Source organism: Chiloscyllium punctatum, chromosome 9 (genome assembly GCF_047496795.1).
Source record: "Chiloscyllium punctatum isolate Juve2018m chromosome 9, sChiPun1.3, whole genome shotgun sequence".
Lineage (NCBI taxonomy): Eukaryota > Metazoa > Chordata > Chondrichthyes > Orectolobiformes > Hemiscylliidae > Chiloscyllium > Chiloscyllium punctatum.
The window spans coordinates 31,820,969-31,838,457 of NC_092747.1; the positions used below are offsets into that span (position 1 = coordinate 31,820,969).

Below are 17,489 nucleotides of genomic sequence, written 5' to 3' on the forward strand. Positions count from 1 at the left end.
AACCATTCCCAAAGGATCCAGGTACAGAAGCTATTGACATTCCTGTGTCCGCTGCACTCATCCACAGGAATGGATGAGAAACATGCACATCTGGAAACCTGGGACCAGCATCAAACTCTAGTGGATGTTGTGCAGCCTCCTAATGTAGACTCTCCAGCCACAGATGCCTTACTGATGGTAGTGAAATGCAGGAGAGTCACAGTTCCTCGTCATCCATGGAAAGCCATGTGGATGAGAGAGGGACAATACAGAGAGGCACTGTAATCTGTTTAAAGATGATAGAAGACTATATCGTGATGTCCAGTGTATCTGTAGTGCAGCAATTTCTTCCAAAGTTTAAGGCCAATGAAAGGTGTAAGGTGACTCACCAACAACATGTTCCTGGGCAAGTCAGATCTGGGAGATGTTGTCACCACATAATGCAGTCAAATGACACTGCTTAAATCTTCGAATATTTTGCTCCACGAAACTGGCAAATACAACAAGGCTATGTGATAGATGATGAGGATCTTCAACAGCACAGAATTGTGCCAACTAGGGAAATGAGGATGTTCATCAGAAGGAACTGCATTTTCGTCATCTTAGAGTGCAGCAGTGTCAATCAAAGTGACTCAGGCTGTACTTCTATGGAGCCACTTTCAATAGTACTGAGTTGTGTAAAGTCCTCCTTCACCGACTGTTAATGTTTTGATACTACAGAGACAGCATCCCCTGTTTAAGCCCAACTGTAAGTGCAGTTTAACAATCTTCTTCTGCACTTCCTATTGTTTAATAAGACTCAATTATAATCTCATGGATGCTTTCATAGCGTCTGATTGAATCGTAGTAAAGCTTCTTGTTAGTATAGGCACTAGGGAAAGAATAGCCATCATTCAGACATTGTTAGAACATTGTATGGTCCTATGGATGGCTAGCCTCTCGAGCCTGACCTTAAAATTGCAACTAATTGACAGTCAGTTATAGAGCTAATGATAAAATGTTACCATATATTTTAAAATGTGATAACCTGCTGACAATAAAGGTTCACCTATGTCACCTAGGTGTTGCCAACAGGTTTCTTCTTCCTTTGCCTGCTGGTACATCTAGGTACAGTCCTGGGCACCAGAACTGGAGTGGAGAGAGCTTGCCTTATACTGGAGCCTGTTTTATAGTGGAATTTTGGATGGGAGACCATGAGTCATCTCTGGCTAGAGACCCCAAACATTCTGGGAAGTGTCCAGCCAGATGCAGACTCCTCCTTCTCAGCTTGACCTCTCACAGAGTTGGAGGTGCAGGGACCTCTGGAGCATCTGAGGAGAGACTTTTGGGATACTATGTGTATCTTCCTCTACCTGGGTGCTTACTGGCTTTTCTCATTGTGAGGAAGGGGCACTTGAAAATGAGGTCAAGGACCTTTATTCACTCTCTGTTTCCATGCTGTTGGTGCTGAGTATCAATTGCTACAGCACTGGAGTTCAGATCTGTGCGTAAAATTGGCAGACATTGTATGCTGGAGATGGGTATATATGACAGGCGATAAACATGTCCAGGGAGACAGCCAAATGCATGCATGCTGGAACCAGCAAACTACCAATAGCATTAGTGGAATCCTCCAACCTTTAATCCAGGTTTCTGACTGTCTCCGACAAACCTACCTTTGACTCCTTTCTCAGCATATTAATGACTGACACCTGGGGTTTACTACTGCCTGGTGCTCAGCAAATACCTGGTGTCCGGTGGTCTTCTCACTATATGTGGCATTTCTTTCTCAGCCAGCCACACAATCTTGGCCATGATTTACTCACCAGAGAGTGTGCACTTAACTTATCTCACGAATGTACCCACCAAGGTATCAGTAACTGAGCTGGTGGAGGGTGCAGGACACTAACCTTGACAGTGAATCTTTTGAAGAATCTGTGGCTACTTCATCAGGAGGTGGATGAGGAGATATTGGCTGGAGGATCTGCTCTCCTCAGGATGGAAACAATGTGGAACTGTTGGTCTGTGTTGAAACCAAGAGAAGGAATAAGTAGCAGCATAGGTGTGGTAGTTTGGATATCTTGAGAATCCATTCACAATGGTGGTAATGTGATAGTAGTGCCAAAATCTTATTTGGTTGATAGGACATGGAAGTCTCAGCACACCCATGCAGCCTCCTCAGCAATCTCCATTCTCTATCGTACACTAGTGCTTTTCCTTTTTGTATTAGGTGACAACATGAATGTCAGGCACCCAACTTTGGCTCCTATTGTGAGTCATTTTCTTTGTGGTGAGACAAAGGTATGGATTGGGTGAGGTAAAAGTGGCTGGCACTGGCTGTCAGTAGTGGTACAGGTGCAAGCAAGTTGTTGAGTGTCATGAATGAGTGAGTAGAAACCACAGAGGGCATTCAGGGTTAGTAGTTTAGGATGTTGGGGTGGATGAGAACCATTGAAGACAGATGCCGCATGCAATGGTGAAAGTGAGAGACCATGAGATTTGATGGGAGGTGTATGCAGTTGCAGAGTTAATGAATATGAGGTAGCAGAGAGAAGATGGTGGCATTCACCCATGTAGAGCACAGAAGATCATTAAACTTCTCGTACACTGCTGAACATTCCTCAAAGTCTTGGACACTGCACCAAACTGGGTAGCAACTTCAGACCAGGCTGTCCAAATCTAGGTCATACTGTCATTTGCAGGTTTTCAGAGAACCAGATGACCCACCTCTCAAGCACCTTGTTCACCAGAATCTTCAGGACCCTGTCAGCAAATCACAGTGCCACCTAGTTTCAATTGATCAGCTCTGGAGGTATTGTTCTCACACTGCAACTGTGAAAGGCTATTCCTGACTTGTAGCATTTGACCAGGTAGACACCTGGAATTTAAATATATTGCCATTGACGTGAATCTTAGAACATCCTGGCAGCAGTGAGCATTTCAGCCACTAGGTAAATGCACAATAGCATGAGGGCAGTGCCTGAGAGGCATGGTGTGTACGCAATGAGGTGAGGAGCAATCAATTGCATGAGAACTCATAAGAGTGCATAGGGAGAAGCCCTCCATGGAGCTATGAATTTTTAGTTAAATTCACTGCAATTATTTTTGGCCCCCAGCAAAAACTGAATGCTCTATGAGCCAACTCAACTCCTCACCCTGACAACCATCTGATTCTGACGGCTTCCAGCTTTCCAAAGTGAGCTTGCAACTGCATATTTATGCCATCACTAAGGCTGCCTAATTCCACCTCCTTAGCATCACCAATTATGCATCTTCCTCAGCTCATCTGTTGTTAAAACCCTCATCATGCCTTCATTACTTTTTTGTCTTGGGCTTTAGACCACATTCCTGGCAAGTGTTCACTTTTGATTTTTCACAAAGATTAAGTTATTCAAATTCCTTGTGCCCATGTTGTAATTCACACTAAATCTTATTTACCCATCACCACTGTGCTCACTGGTTCAATTTGTCTCCTCATTATGCAACTCATCAACTTTAAAATTCTGATCTTGTTTTCACCTTATTCCAAAGTCTCACACCTCACTAACCTTTGTATCTCTCTAGCGCCTCAAGCATAGAAGGCACCTCCATCTCTCCAATTCTGGAATTGAGTGTCTAATAATGACCATGAAACTTGTTGATTATCAGAAAAACCATTTTGGTTTACTAATGTCCTTTAGAGAAGGAAACTACCATCTTTACCTGGTCAGGCCTATACGTGGCTTGGGACCCACAGCAATATGGTTGACTCTTAACTGCCCTCAGTCTTAGGAATGGGCAATAAATATCAGCTAGTGACATCTACATCCTGTGAATGAATTAAAAAATGTAAACATTCCCAATTTTAATTGCTCCATCAGTGACTGTTATGACTTCAGCTGATGAAGCCTAATTTTTAGAATTCTCTCTCTCAATCTCTCCACCTTTCTATGCTCTACCTTCTTTTGTTTTCCTTGTTTAATACATGCATTAAAACCAACCCTGTGGTTCACACTTTGGAGCATGTGCCCAGATATTGCCCACTGTGACTTAGTGTCAAATTTTCGTTGATAATACTTCTGAGAAGACAGGTGCCTGAGAAATACTTTATTTCACTAAATATGCAATATAAATATAAGTTAAAAATATATTTTCTTAACCGTGAATTTTGTTTATGGGGCAAGTGTAAAATAATAGTTAAATCTTTTAAAATTAAAAATTACTTTCAAACTCAGTTCAGTAGACAACAGTTAATGCAAGATCAATTGTCAGTTCTGAGATTCATAGAATTTTCTTAACCAAAGAGTCATCAAGGGGCCAGTAATTCAGTTGGCCAACTCAAAATAAGGCTAACAGAACAGGATGCAATCCGAATTCCAGCTGAGGTAAACTTGGGACCTGTCTCATTGTCTTTATCTGTACTAAAATCATAGCATCTTGTCAGTAACCCTCAAATAATCAGGGGTGCCACCAAAATAAGACAAAAGCTGAAAAACAAACATGAAAAGATTTGGGACCAAGGCAGGTGAGGAGTATGAAATTAATTTGCAGATCAGCCATGATTTTAATGAGCTGCAGAATAAACTCAAAGGGCTAAATGAACTTCTGTTATTCCTGCATCTCCCATGCTCATAAGCTCTAGTTCTTCTTCTTTGCAGGCTATTTGAAACTCTTCAGTCACTGTTCTGGTCAATATTTGGTCTTATTAACCTATACGTGACAAATGTGAAGGCTCGTCATGAATTCACGGAGTTTGTAGGTGCCACTATGTTTGGAACATACAATATTATCTCACTTGTGGTTTTGCTCAATATGCTGATAGCTATGATGAACAATTCATACCAACTTATTGCGGTGAGTTCTTTCTGGTTACCTTCTGCAGTTAGAAAGAGAATTAGTTGAAAAATTATATATTTCATACAAGAGAACAGTATAAATCAAGGACTATTTATTAGTTATTAGAAGTGTGAAATAGAAACAAAACTTGTGTTTGGGCAGATTGGCATTTAAAAGAGAAATGACTATTTCCAATGCGACCCACTTGACCATTTTTGATAGTAAGCAAAATATTGACCTTTCTTTCTATTTTTATATATTGACCATGCTGTGGATATTTCCCATACTTTATACGTTATTTATGCTTAAGCTAAATCAATTCAAGCTTGCAGTTAAGGGAGATGTCAAAATTGAATTACCATATAGGCTTAAAATATGATTGAGAATTAAATTGATCAGAATTACAGAAATAATTAAATAATTACCGTGAGAAGAATAAGCATTTATTTCTTTGGTGACAGTTTCAACACCTGTTTATAATTAAATGATGATGAAACATAAATTTGAGTAGAGATTTGCAACTCATGTAGGTCCGAACAGTACCAGGTATAAATATCATCATTAAAATTTGTTTGATTTGTTTAGGACCATGCAGATATTGAGTGGAAATTTGCAAGGACAAAGCTGTGGATGAGCTATTTTGAAGAAGGTGGAACTCTTCCAACTCCTTTTAACATTATTCCAAGTCCAAAGTCTGTGTGGTATTTAATATCATGGATGCGAAGACATTTATGTTTCAAAATTCTCTGCAAGCAAAAGCGAAAAAAACCTGAAAGTCTTGGTTCTCTCGGGGTATGTAACTTATTTTCTTGCTGCATATTTAGTTATATTTTAATATGGAGATGGTAAAACATTCTTTGCATTTTCACAGCATATTGCATTATTTACTCACTTGTATGTTTCACCTTATTTTCAAGAGGCGTGCAGCTAACAATTTGAGACGAAATCATCAGTACCAGGTAAGGAAATGTTAAAATACATTTAGCTTCTTACAATAGTTAAATTTTTAAAAAAGCATCTGATCATATGATGCCAGATCAGAATATAAGATGTGAGTAGGGCACACTAAGGCCATAAAGAAATTCATTGTGTGGGCAATAATATTATAGCTGGGGTTTCCTGTTTTTATTCGTTCAAGGGATTTGGCATCACTGATTAGCTGAATATTTAAAACCCATCTATAATTCCCCTGGAAAAAGTGGTAGTAAGCTGGTTTCTGTAACTGCTACAACCCTCTGGATCTAAGGGCACCAAGGCTTTTAAGGGCTGTTAAAAAGGGAGTTCCAGGATTTTGACCAGTGACAAAGAAGAAGTGGTGATATACTTGCAATTGAGGGTGGTATATCATTTGGACAGAAACATGACTACGATCGTGTTCCCATACATCTCTTCTCATTGTCCTTTGAAGCAGTAGAGGTCATGGATTTGGAAGGTGCTATCAAAAAAGAGTTGGTAAGTTACAGGGAGTGCATCTTGTAGATCATGCACAGTTCAGCCCCTGTATATTGTAGGTGAAGATAGTGAATGGTGAAGGTGGTGGATGACGTGCCAGTCGAGCTGACTGCTTTGTCCTGGATGGTTCTGAATTTCCTGAGTGTTGTGGATCTGTATCCATCCAGGCAAGTGGATGGTATTGCATCTTACTGGTAACTTTTGCCTTGTAGATGGTGACTAGGTATTGGGGGCAGTCAGACAAGGAGTTGGTCATCATAGAATTCCGTGACTCTGACCTGTTTTTGTAGCCACAGTATTTATTCGGCTGGTCAGTTCAGTACCTAGTCAATGGTAATCCCTAGGATGTTAATGAAGGGAAGTATGAGGACCTTAAGAATAGAAAGGCGGAATATTATTTTTTAAAAGCTAAGAATCTTGTAAGTATTGACATTCAGAGATACTTGAGTGTACTGTTACAAGAAACACAAAATGTTTGCATATATGGCACAGCAAGCATTTAGGAAGGCATGCAGCTGTATTGCAAGGGGATTAGAGCACAAGAATAATAATGTCTTGCTCCAGTTGAATGGACTTTTAATTTATTTTGCATCAAATTTTGGTTTGTTGGACAATTTGCCTGAATTTCTCATATGAAGACTATAAAACTATAGATGTCAGAGCTCCTATGTATATTCTTTTGGAGGCACAGGAGTTGGACTGAAGGAGGATTGCAAAGGGAGTGCATTTATTTTAAATTTAGAATATTTGTTCTCCCCTTTCCTTTAGCAGGTCTCTATAGAGATTCAGGTTTCTGCCTTACTTTGTGTCGTTCCTGGAGGTGCTAGACTTTGGCAATATGCAGGACCACTCTGGAGCTACTCCCAGGCTATTTAAGCAGGAAGTGGAGACTATTCCTCAAGCAAGTGTTCTTTAACAGTTTAATATCAAAGAAATTACTGTCCCCTTGTCCCGATTGCCTTTAGAAAGTAAATAGTCCCAGAGGTCCACCATAGGTGTACTGTCTTCCAGTTTAGAGATCAGCTAATCTCCCTGGTATTCAAGTATCCTGTAGTCAAGGGGCTGCAGTAGTGTGCTCAACGTTCAACCACAACACACTGTCTTCATATTAATTAAAATTAGCCCTTCAAATGGATTTGACACCCTGTCAGAAACATGAGTTAACCAACTAATTCAATCTGTTGACCAGCCACTCCATAGCAGTGAGTCACATGTCAATATCTTTATCGTTGAAGTTGGTGTAGCTCAAAGTTTCTGCAACTGAAACAACCTTTTCATTTTCTCCCCTCACCCACTTTTTCAGCTTCACCTGAAAATATGTATCTTCGAACCTGACTGTATTCCTTTTTCTTGATGAGATCAATGAATAAACTTTGACCCCATGTAAGAACATTCACCCGATCCAAAAGACACCTCAGTGCAACCTCTACCATGGTCCATCTTCAAATCCACTTTACCTAGACTTGAGAAAGTCTTCATTTGTGGTCTTTGTGATTTCCAGGCTGAGCTTCACTTACTTTTTACTTGACGGTGGCCCAGATTCCACCCTGAACAGATTCTAAATCATCCAGTAACCACATTCCACCCTGCACTGACATTCGTTCAACTTTCAACTCTGCCCTCTGCAAACTACATTAGTTTTGGTGCCCTCCTAAGCTCACCCCACCCTACATCTGCAGCATTCTTGAGCACTAAATTCCTTCATGTGCCATAACTTTTAACTACCTTCTGCAATTCTTGCATCCAGTGCAACACTGTGGCAGGGTGAATCGTTAGTCATTACATGTTTGATAGCTTTACCTTCTAACATATCTTCTTACTTTTACTGATCCTCTGAAAAGGTACCTCTTTATCTCCTTGGATATTCCTGCTTGATTTCCAGTCCTCTTTTATACTGCAACATTAATGATGCGTTAGATTAGTGGGACGATATAAATGCAGTGCGATGGTTAGCTTAAGGTGCACTGCGAGTTATGTGAAGAGAATAAGAGCGGAATCATGATGTTCAATCACTAGACCATATGGCAATGCACTTTAGAAGCTAATAGAATGCCGGATTACAAAGCCTGAACAATAAAGCCTACAGAAACTTTGCATAGATTTACAATCTGCTCATGAGATCAGAAACTGGATATTTGTACAAAAGCAAAATACTGCAGATGCTGGCAATCTACAATAAAAGCAAAAAAGGCTGGAAATGCTCAAACAGAGAGAGAAACAGAGTCAATGGCTGGATTCAGTAAAGCCTATCAGAGCGAGAATTATCACAGAAGCCAGGAGCACAGAATTAGAAGTATCTGCAACAGATTCCAGACATGTTGAAAAGTATCTTCAGTTAAGTTATGGACAGGAAGGGCCTGATGAGGGAAATCCAGGTCATCAGTGAACCACTTAAAACCACTGGATACGATCGCACCCCCATTGCTTGGAGGTGGGAAAGGCATTTACTTAGGCATACCTTAAGCCTGCCCCCACCTAAATTAAATTCTGGGAGGGAAGGCCCTTAATTAATATTTCTTCCCCACTACCAATTGAGATTAACTGGTTCCTAGCAATTATTTACCTGTGGTTTGGTTCACCATGATCCTCGACCCTGCTGTCTCAGCAGCTAGGGCCTCCCATTGGCAGTGAGGCTGCTGGCCGCTGATTGACCAGAATTCTCAGTAGGCAAGACTACCACTGTTGGGGTCTTAATTCCAGGGGAAGTCCCTGCTGGTGGTCTTGCTATTGCCAATGGTATGTGAAATGAAAGGCCTTCCTGAAAAGAGAAAATAAGTGTATCTAATTGGCTCCTCAGGAGACACTCCTGTTGCCTCAACAAGATTCTGCCCATTTCCCTTGAACCTGTTAGAATTTGATGCTGACTCACAGAATTAGTGGGAGTTGGAAGACTTTTCATAGGGGTTACTCAGTAAATCATGTTGGGTTTCTCTGCATGTACACTCAGGGGGCTAGTGAAGTTTCTGAGGGATAATCAGTCACATGGAGTCTTTTCCTTCGGAATCAATGGCATTCCCATGAGTTCTTCGACAAATGGAGGAGACTGCATCACTGGAACAAAATCCAACCCAATGTTTCAGGTTGATTATGAGCCTTTATCCTGATGACGTTGATTGGAAGTTTTCATTCTTGATGCCCATCCTGAATTTGCTCAGGCATTTTAGAGACCGTTTAAGGATCAAGGACATATCTGTGACTCCATATCCACAACAAAGGATGGCACATTTTCTTCCTGGAAGGGCATTAATGAAAGAGATTATGCATTTTTACAAAACTTGATTGTTTCACGATGGCCATTACTGAGGCTAGCTTTCAATTCCAGATATTATTAATTGAATTTTCACCTCCACCAGTTGCCTGGCTGGCATTTGAATCTGTGTCAGAGCAGTAATCTGTGGCTCTGGATTGCTAGTTCAGAAATTCATAAGTTCACTGTCTTTCCCCAAGTAAAAAACTAGTCTAGATCTCCCTTTACCTGAGTTGAATTATAACAAGGCGAATAGAATCTTATGATTTACCATAGCAGAGCTAAATACAAAAGTAGGGAAGTTATATGTGAGTTATAGAGGGGACTGGTGAGGCCACATCTGGAGTATTGTGCACAGAATTGGTCATTTTATTTAAGAAATATGTAGATGTGGACAGTTTGAAGGCAGTTTTACTGGATTAATGCCTGAAATAAGAGGGTTGTCTTAAAAGGAAATGTTGGACAAGCTAAGCTTGTACCACTGGACTTTCAAAAGTAAGAGGTTACTTGATTAAAATGTATAACATCGTTGATGAGAGAATGTTTCCTCCTTTGGGAGAATCTAGAACTTGGGGTTACTGTTTAAGAATTGGGTTCATCTACTTAAAACAGAGACTAAGCAAGTTTTTTTCCTCTAAGGGTCATTAGTCTTTGCCAAACTTTCCCTGAAAAGATGATGGAAGCTGAGACCTTGAATATTGTTAAGGCAGTGGTAGATTCTTGTTAGCAATGGAATGGAAGGTTATCAGGTCCGGACAGGAATGCAAATTTGAGGTTACATTAAAATCAGCCATGATCTTATTGAGTGATGAAGCAAGCTTGAAAGATTGAATGGCCTACTCCTCCTAATCTGTATGTTTGTGTGGATGGGTGTGCAGTCATTGGTTGTGCACAACCCTTGCATAAAGAATACTGTACTCATGATAATCACAGAGAGCAAAAAACTGTAATGCTCTTCCAGTATAACTTGATGAATATTTTTTTCTGCACATCCACTAAATTAATGTTTTCTTCTAACATCCATAATTTCTCCAATCTCTGGCTCATAAACTAATGGCATCTTAGCCATATGTGTTTACCAAAGAGTTGTAATGGAACCCTTTTATTAATATGTCTATGATGAATAATACACTGGCAAATGATGTACTAACATAGTCATTTGTTTAAGAGTGTTGACAATCTGATATTAAGCCAACTTTGTTTGATCTGTAAAATGAACTGGTCCCTATTTTACCTGTTTCTGTCTTTCAGGAAGTTATAAGGAATTTGGTAAAAAGGTATGTTGCTGCAATGATCAGAGATGCCAAAACTGAAGAAGGGCTGACTGAAGAGAATTTCAAGGTAAATGTTTCACTATGGGTCACCAAATGCAGTACTTAGAAAAGAATTACAGTGAGAGTTGCAATAGTTTAAAAGTTTGTAACTTTGACACCAGTTGAAAAGAAATTATGATATCGTACCACCAGAAAAGCAATTTTGTAAAACTAACCGGAGTAGAACAGCTATAGTGTCACTTCACAGAGTGTAACTACTTCTACCTTTTAGCTACTGGAAAGGAAAATAAGAAATCTTCATTATTCTAACTTATAAAGTAGCTGACTTGCATGGCATGACCAATTTAGAATTGTTAAAAATGTGTCTATGCAACTGGTTGGATGTGTATACACTATATCTGTAATGCCACTGGACGTCAGTTACTGTGGTACAATATCTTTGGTGTAAAATGCTAAAAAGGAACTTCTAGTTTTTAGTAATTTTTAGTGTTACCTGAACTTCATTTGCATTCTGGCCTGCCCAGTGTGTTTGAGCAACTTGAAGTTTCCTTGATTATTATCAATTTGAGAAGAAAAGTGTGAATGAAGAAGCATTAATATTTTTGGCAAATAGATATTTCTAGGTTTGGCATCAGAGTACTTTAAAATAAGTTACGTTTGCTGTGATTCTAGGAGCTGAAGCAGGATATTTCTAGCTTCCGCTATGAAGTTTTGGGTCTTCTGAAAGGAAACAAGGTTCCTGGTAAACAGGCCACGACCTTTAGCACAGCATCTCGAATTTCAGATCTAAATGAAGTTTTTAAGGCTGAAGATCGAACAACTGATCACATGACTGTGTCAACAAAGAAAATAACATGCGCAAATGAACAGAAGAACAAACTGAGCTTTTATGATTTGACATCTTTAGTTTGTCCAAAGACAATGTCTAAGTTATCAGATAATCCAGCAGCATGTAACACTTTGAGCAATGGGTCCACACCAAAAGCAACTGATATATCCAATGAAAAACAAAACAATAAAAGTATTGTTAAAGACTCAATCAAAAATTTAGGATTCTTTCGCAAAAGAACAAAACCATACAATGCAGAGCAGAATAGCAATAGGATTTACACGGTTTCTGAGGAAATTACTCAAGAGGAAGACCGTCTCAGAAACAAAGAAAGCGACTGTGAGGACAAAAGAAACATGGACCAAATGGTAGTGAGTGAGAATAACTCAGACATAAAAGACCTAAAAGTGAGTAGCACATGGAAGCCAGAAATGGAAGAAAAGATACAAGTACTTTCACAAAAACAGTCTTCAGATGGAAACACAAGTGCTCGCTCACTAGAAACAACAGAGGATACTCTGACACATGATTCAGGGAATGAAGACAGTGCAAATCAATGGACTGTGACACAGGGTGATTATGTGACAACTAGATTATAATAGTATTTATTTTGCAGATTGCTTTTGAGAATATTAATAAAGGAATTATATTGAGAAGACATGGTAAACCTTCATGTTAGCAATGCTTGTTTCTTTAAGTTATTGATTATTTTATCAATGCTCCTGAATGAGTCTGTAAGACTCTGGAACAATGTAATTGACAATCTCTAATTTATATGGGTAGAAATCAGGGAGGAACAGTTGATATTTCCTAAGAAATATTGCAGCCATTGAAAGTGGAAGACTAACTGCTATCTGTAGTACCCAATGTTTTAACCTTCTTTCCATTGCTAAGCTTAAAGTAATAATTCAATGTAAAATTCTGTCGATTAGTTTTCAGGTGGTGCATACACACCACTTGGAAGTATGCATCTGGAGACTGTACTAGAAATGTAGATGTCTTTTCTAATTTTTTGGATGTTATTTGGCCTAAGCACCAAGTCAAGAGCACATTATGAATGTGCAGCATTGGGTTTGCTAATGTCATGAGCCAAATATCATGGTAAAAAACTAAGCACAAACATTTACTAAAATATATCACTGTAATATGATCAGGAGACTGCTTAGGTCCTCTGGACTATTCTGCAATTCAGTTAGATATTTGCTGATTTGTACCTCAGCTATATTTGCCCCTTTGCTCCAAATCTCTTGTTTCCCTAAACTAATAACAACTTATTTTTCTCAGCCTTGAAATCACCAATTGTCCCAACATTTACAGCAATTTTGGAGAAGAGTTATACATTTTTCCTATCCTTTTGAACTAAATGCTTCTCAATTTCACGGCTAAATAACTCAACTCTCATTTTAAGGTTATGTTCTTTATTTCCCCTGTTAAGGTATTAATAATATGCATAACCAGCCAATCAAATTATTTTAACATTTTCACCATCTCAGTGAGATTACAATCTCCTATATTCAAGTATATAGGTGCCAAATTTATGCAACATTTCCTCATAGCTTAAGCTTCCAACAGTATGTTTTGAACATAATGAAGTCTGGCTTTGGCTTTGAATCTGGTACTATGTTGTATTCCACAACGACAGATTATTAATATGTTATAGTAAAGGATTTAGGTTTTAAATTGAAATTGTGGCAGAAATATTTGCAGATGGAGAGCAAGCATAGAGCAGTGACTTGGATCATGATGTGTATCAACCAGATTTCACCTTCTTTATATCCATAAAGACAATTTCTCTTGGTGGTAAGGCCACATTCCCAACTCATTCTCATAACATACCATCACTATTGAAGAATAGCAAGCAAACTTTCTGGACAGGGTCCCACATTGTCAGATTCAAATGGAAATCAATGCAATAAATAATTTTTTATGTTCATAATAGCATTACTCAGAAATCTGTCTGAGTCAGCAGAGTGAGTGTTTGTGGTGCAGTTATTGGTGTAAGCGCCTACCCCATCAACAAAATATTTATCTCTCTGCAATTTGGGGCAGCATTAATGTAAATACAAATAGCTGGTGGAAGCACTATCCTGTCCACAGCATTTCTAGCTAAAATGTTGGCATACTTAAAAATTCTGAATCTATTATGTGCAATTCCTAACCCAAACTTTGGCAACATTAATATCTTCCTGCTAGCATTAAAGCCGAAGGTGCATAAGAAATACCTCTGAGGCAATTTTACTTCACCCTTTTTAATTACATTGTGAATGTTTGGTTGGGAGTAGGATTGGAAAGTTAAATAATTATTTATTTTCCCTGTTTCCATTTGCATCATCCCTACTTGCTGCCTACATTCAGTTATTCCATTAATTTATTAAATTTGGTTAGAGATGCCTCAAGGGATGCATTTTTCTCTACAGGATAGGTCTTCCTGCTGACATCACCTGAGATGAAGAATCCTGAGAATTCAGACATAGGGGTGGTCATGTCTAAACTAGAGTGAAACTCCACATTGGGCATCTCAGTATATGTCCAGTACACAAATACTGGAGTTACTGGACTATCTAATATAATTGTTCGGTCCTTAGTATTGACTCTGGATTCCTTGAAGTCTCACGGTATCAGAAAAAGTTTATGTTCGGAAATTTGTTAGTTATCATTACTGCCTTCCCTCCACTGATGAATCAGTAATTTTGTATGTTGAACATTACTTAGAAGCACTGCTTATAGCAAAGACACAGAATATGCTCTGGATGCAAACCCTCACTGTAAACAAAAGTAACTAATTGACTCAACTATTGATCAAACTGTCTGAATCCTGAAGAATACAGCTTCACAGTAAATAGAATCATCATTGAATACTGAAATATTGATACATTAAAATACTAGTGGAAGTGAAATAATTATCCATGTCTGTGTATATAAGGATCTCTACTACCGTCTTATAATGTGCAATAGCTTAGTGTAAATTATGAAGTGTTGTCCAAACTCTAAAAATGAATAATTTTGAATAGTATCCCAGAAACCAATTAAAGAAGATCTCTGCATGTCATCCCAAAGCAGTTCCTTTAACCATAAAACCAATAAACAGGAACGTCTTTCAATTGCTCCATATTATATCATAGCCCTAAAGTAGGGATCATCACCTGGACTTTTATTGGGGATTTTTCTGATGATCCAAAATGGCAGGAGAACAGCGAACCCTGCACAAATTCCTTTGAATATATATGTTTGGTCATCAATCAAATAACCGAGGAGGTCAAGATTGATAAATCTAGGACACTGCGTTTATTTTTAATTAAAGAGTTGTCCTAAAATTGACAAATTTTGACAGTTTCAGCTCCGAGAGGCCTTAGTTTTTACTGAAACAATGAAACAGGATTTAGTAAAAGGTGTCTTAAATGTTACTGATGTAAATTGGAGATGCAAAACAATACTAAGTTATCACTGGTTTATCACTTTTTGTTAGAATTTATGTCTTCAATACTTGCCATCCTCACTTGGATTGTATTTCTTTAAAGCTGTTACATCTAAGTTCCCACAAAAGTCCTGGTATTTAAAGAGAAACCTCAACCATCTAAACCAGTAAATCTTCATATATAATTATTGCACTGCTGTTGGCTAAAAACACATTTTCTAATTTCTGCCTCTATTATAATATATAATTTAATGTAATGTATGATTAGCAGCTGAGCTGCAGAGTTTACTGTGGCAATCTCATCTTAATTTTGTGATTTCATGTTTTGTTCTTAAAACTCAACGACTCAAGTGCCAAGAATTTAATCATGTTAATTCATGAACAGTGCTGAACTTAATACTAGTTCTGTACCGGTTGAAGTGGCTCTGAAGTTGACCAATAAACTCATTTAATATTCATTTAATATGCATTAGCCACTTTAAAATAAATGGACTAACATGTTACAAAAAATGGCATGGAACAAGCTCTTGGGAAAATATATTGGGTGCTCATCCACAAGAATTTCATGATTAAGTTCATCCATATCTTGTTTCTTTATAATTTTAATCTCCTTAATGCTTATTGGTAATAAAACCAAAAAAATACACGCTTGCATTTGACTAAGATTAAAACTGCATTGCTCTGTTAGTAATTGGTCATCAACTTATACAATGTGAACATTACTTGCATGCCCCTCTGAACTTAAAATGCATTCTGTACACCGAAACTAAATGGATTCCTCTGTCAAATACAGTAAATGATAACAGCTACTAGCCCTTTGGCACTTTCCACAAGAAGGTCTGCATTCTCTCTTATCAACAAGTAAAAGTGCCTTAAATTCTACCCTCTGTTGTGCACCTTGCTGTAAGATTCCAACTTGACATTTGTTGTAAGCATTTAAGGACTTTTCAAACTGTAAATGTAATGATAATGTTGGCTCACTGTTTGATTCCAGAGATTGGATTTTCTTATTCCCGACATCGCTCTTGCTAATGTTGCCTGTCTACTACTTATTTACATGCATTAACTTGTTGGTTCAATAATATACATTACTTTTTATTAGATTTTGACCAAACCACAGTAGTAAATTTTATTCATCACACAGGTTTCTAATAAAATTTGGCATGTTGTGAACTTTCTTTACACTGTATTTTAAAAATGGCATTTATACAGCACTTTACCACATGTCTCAGAATTATCCCAAAAGTACTTCACATCCAATAAATTATTTTGAAGAGCAGTGAATTTTTTTTGTGAACAAACACAAAAGCTTCCTAATAATGTCTGTGTTAGATCATAACATTAAAAGCATCAAGCTATACTTTGGTATTTTCAACAGTTTGGCTGTAGCTCTGAGTCACATTTTGAAAAAAAAACTGATTATACTGTTCAAAACATTCAATGTGAAATTCAGATTGGGAACATCCATTGTCTGGGTGCTCTTTAATATCCACTGTGTGGTGCGTATCCTCACTTCTAGCCTACATGGTGAATGTGTCATCATGCACACAATGAACAGCTGCTGGAAAAATGCAGGGGCAGGCAGATCATGACATCAATCAGTATAGAGGGCTAACTTGCAGTTCATGTTATGACTGAAATGGGAGGACAATGCGACTGTTTATTTAGCCACACTACACCAAGGGTCACAACAAATAATTTAACATCTTACCAAGTTCCTAATTTGGATAATCATGTGCTTTCTTGGTATTAGACGTAAAATAAAACTTGAAGACCTGGCCAGTACACAATGTTGACATTTACATGCTTGAGTCTTCTGGATCCATGTATGTCCTGCCTCAGGAATTTTGGTACAAACTTTTAATACCTCTTGATGATATTTGGATGGTTTCACTATTTGGTGAACCACCATTCTATCATCATCCTAGATTTGTGAAGAGGCTTTCAATTCTTCATGAGAATTCCATTTCTAATATAATAGCATTTTGTAATTCACCTTGCTTCACCTTGAGCTGTTTGTGTCACTTTACTGATCTTTGATTGAGGCTCAGCAAACTGGTTGAAAGAAGACTTAATGACCATTTCCTTAAAATTATCCAAGTTCTCAAAAAAGGTTTAAGATAGCCTGTCTCAGCACAAATTGGACATCTTGACAATGGAATTTCTTTAGCCATTGCTCAGGTTATAGCACAAATAAGATAAGTTCCTATGTCCGAAAAAAATCTGCATTTGCTCTTGTCTCTTAGACTTTCCATGGTCTCTCCTTGACTACTGAGGAAACTTCTGCCAGATTGTTCCCTCGGAGAAGGTCAACTTAATCTAGAGGTAAACTTTGAATAACTCCAGAAGTTACCATTCCAGATATTATGTCACTCCAAGGTGCCCGATACATAAACATGGTTATATACACCCTACAACTACCATTCAACAAAACCATGATATTCATGTAACACTGTAATGGAAAAATTATACCGTTCCCCCCAAATAAAGTTTGTGTCT

At 38.2% G+C, this 17,489-nt stretch overlaps 1 protein-coding gene across 2 annotated transcripts in view; it reads left to right on the top strand.

The window, feature by feature from the left end:
- The window catches only part of LOC140481263 (short transient receptor potential channel 4-like), a 101,643-nt gene extending 85,384 nt beyond the window's left edge, over positions 1-16,259 (top strand). For both annotated transcript variants that reach the window (XM_072577169.1, XM_072577170.1), the window contains exons 7-11: positions 4,596-4,791; positions 5,359-5,565; positions 5,691-5,732; positions 10,724-10,813; positions 11,419-16,259. In XM_072577169.1, the coding sequence (XP_072433270.1) occupies positions 4,596-4,791; positions 5,359-5,565; positions 5,691-5,732; positions 10,724-10,813; positions 11,419-12,174 (1,291 nt within the window). In that variant the 3' untranslated portion in view covers positions 12,175-16,259. The remainder of the gene's footprint in view (positions 1-4,595; positions 4,792-5,358; positions 5,566-5,690; positions 5,733-10,723; positions 10,814-11,418) is intronic.
- The last annotated feature ends 1,230 nt before the right edge of the window (positions 16,260-17,489 follow it).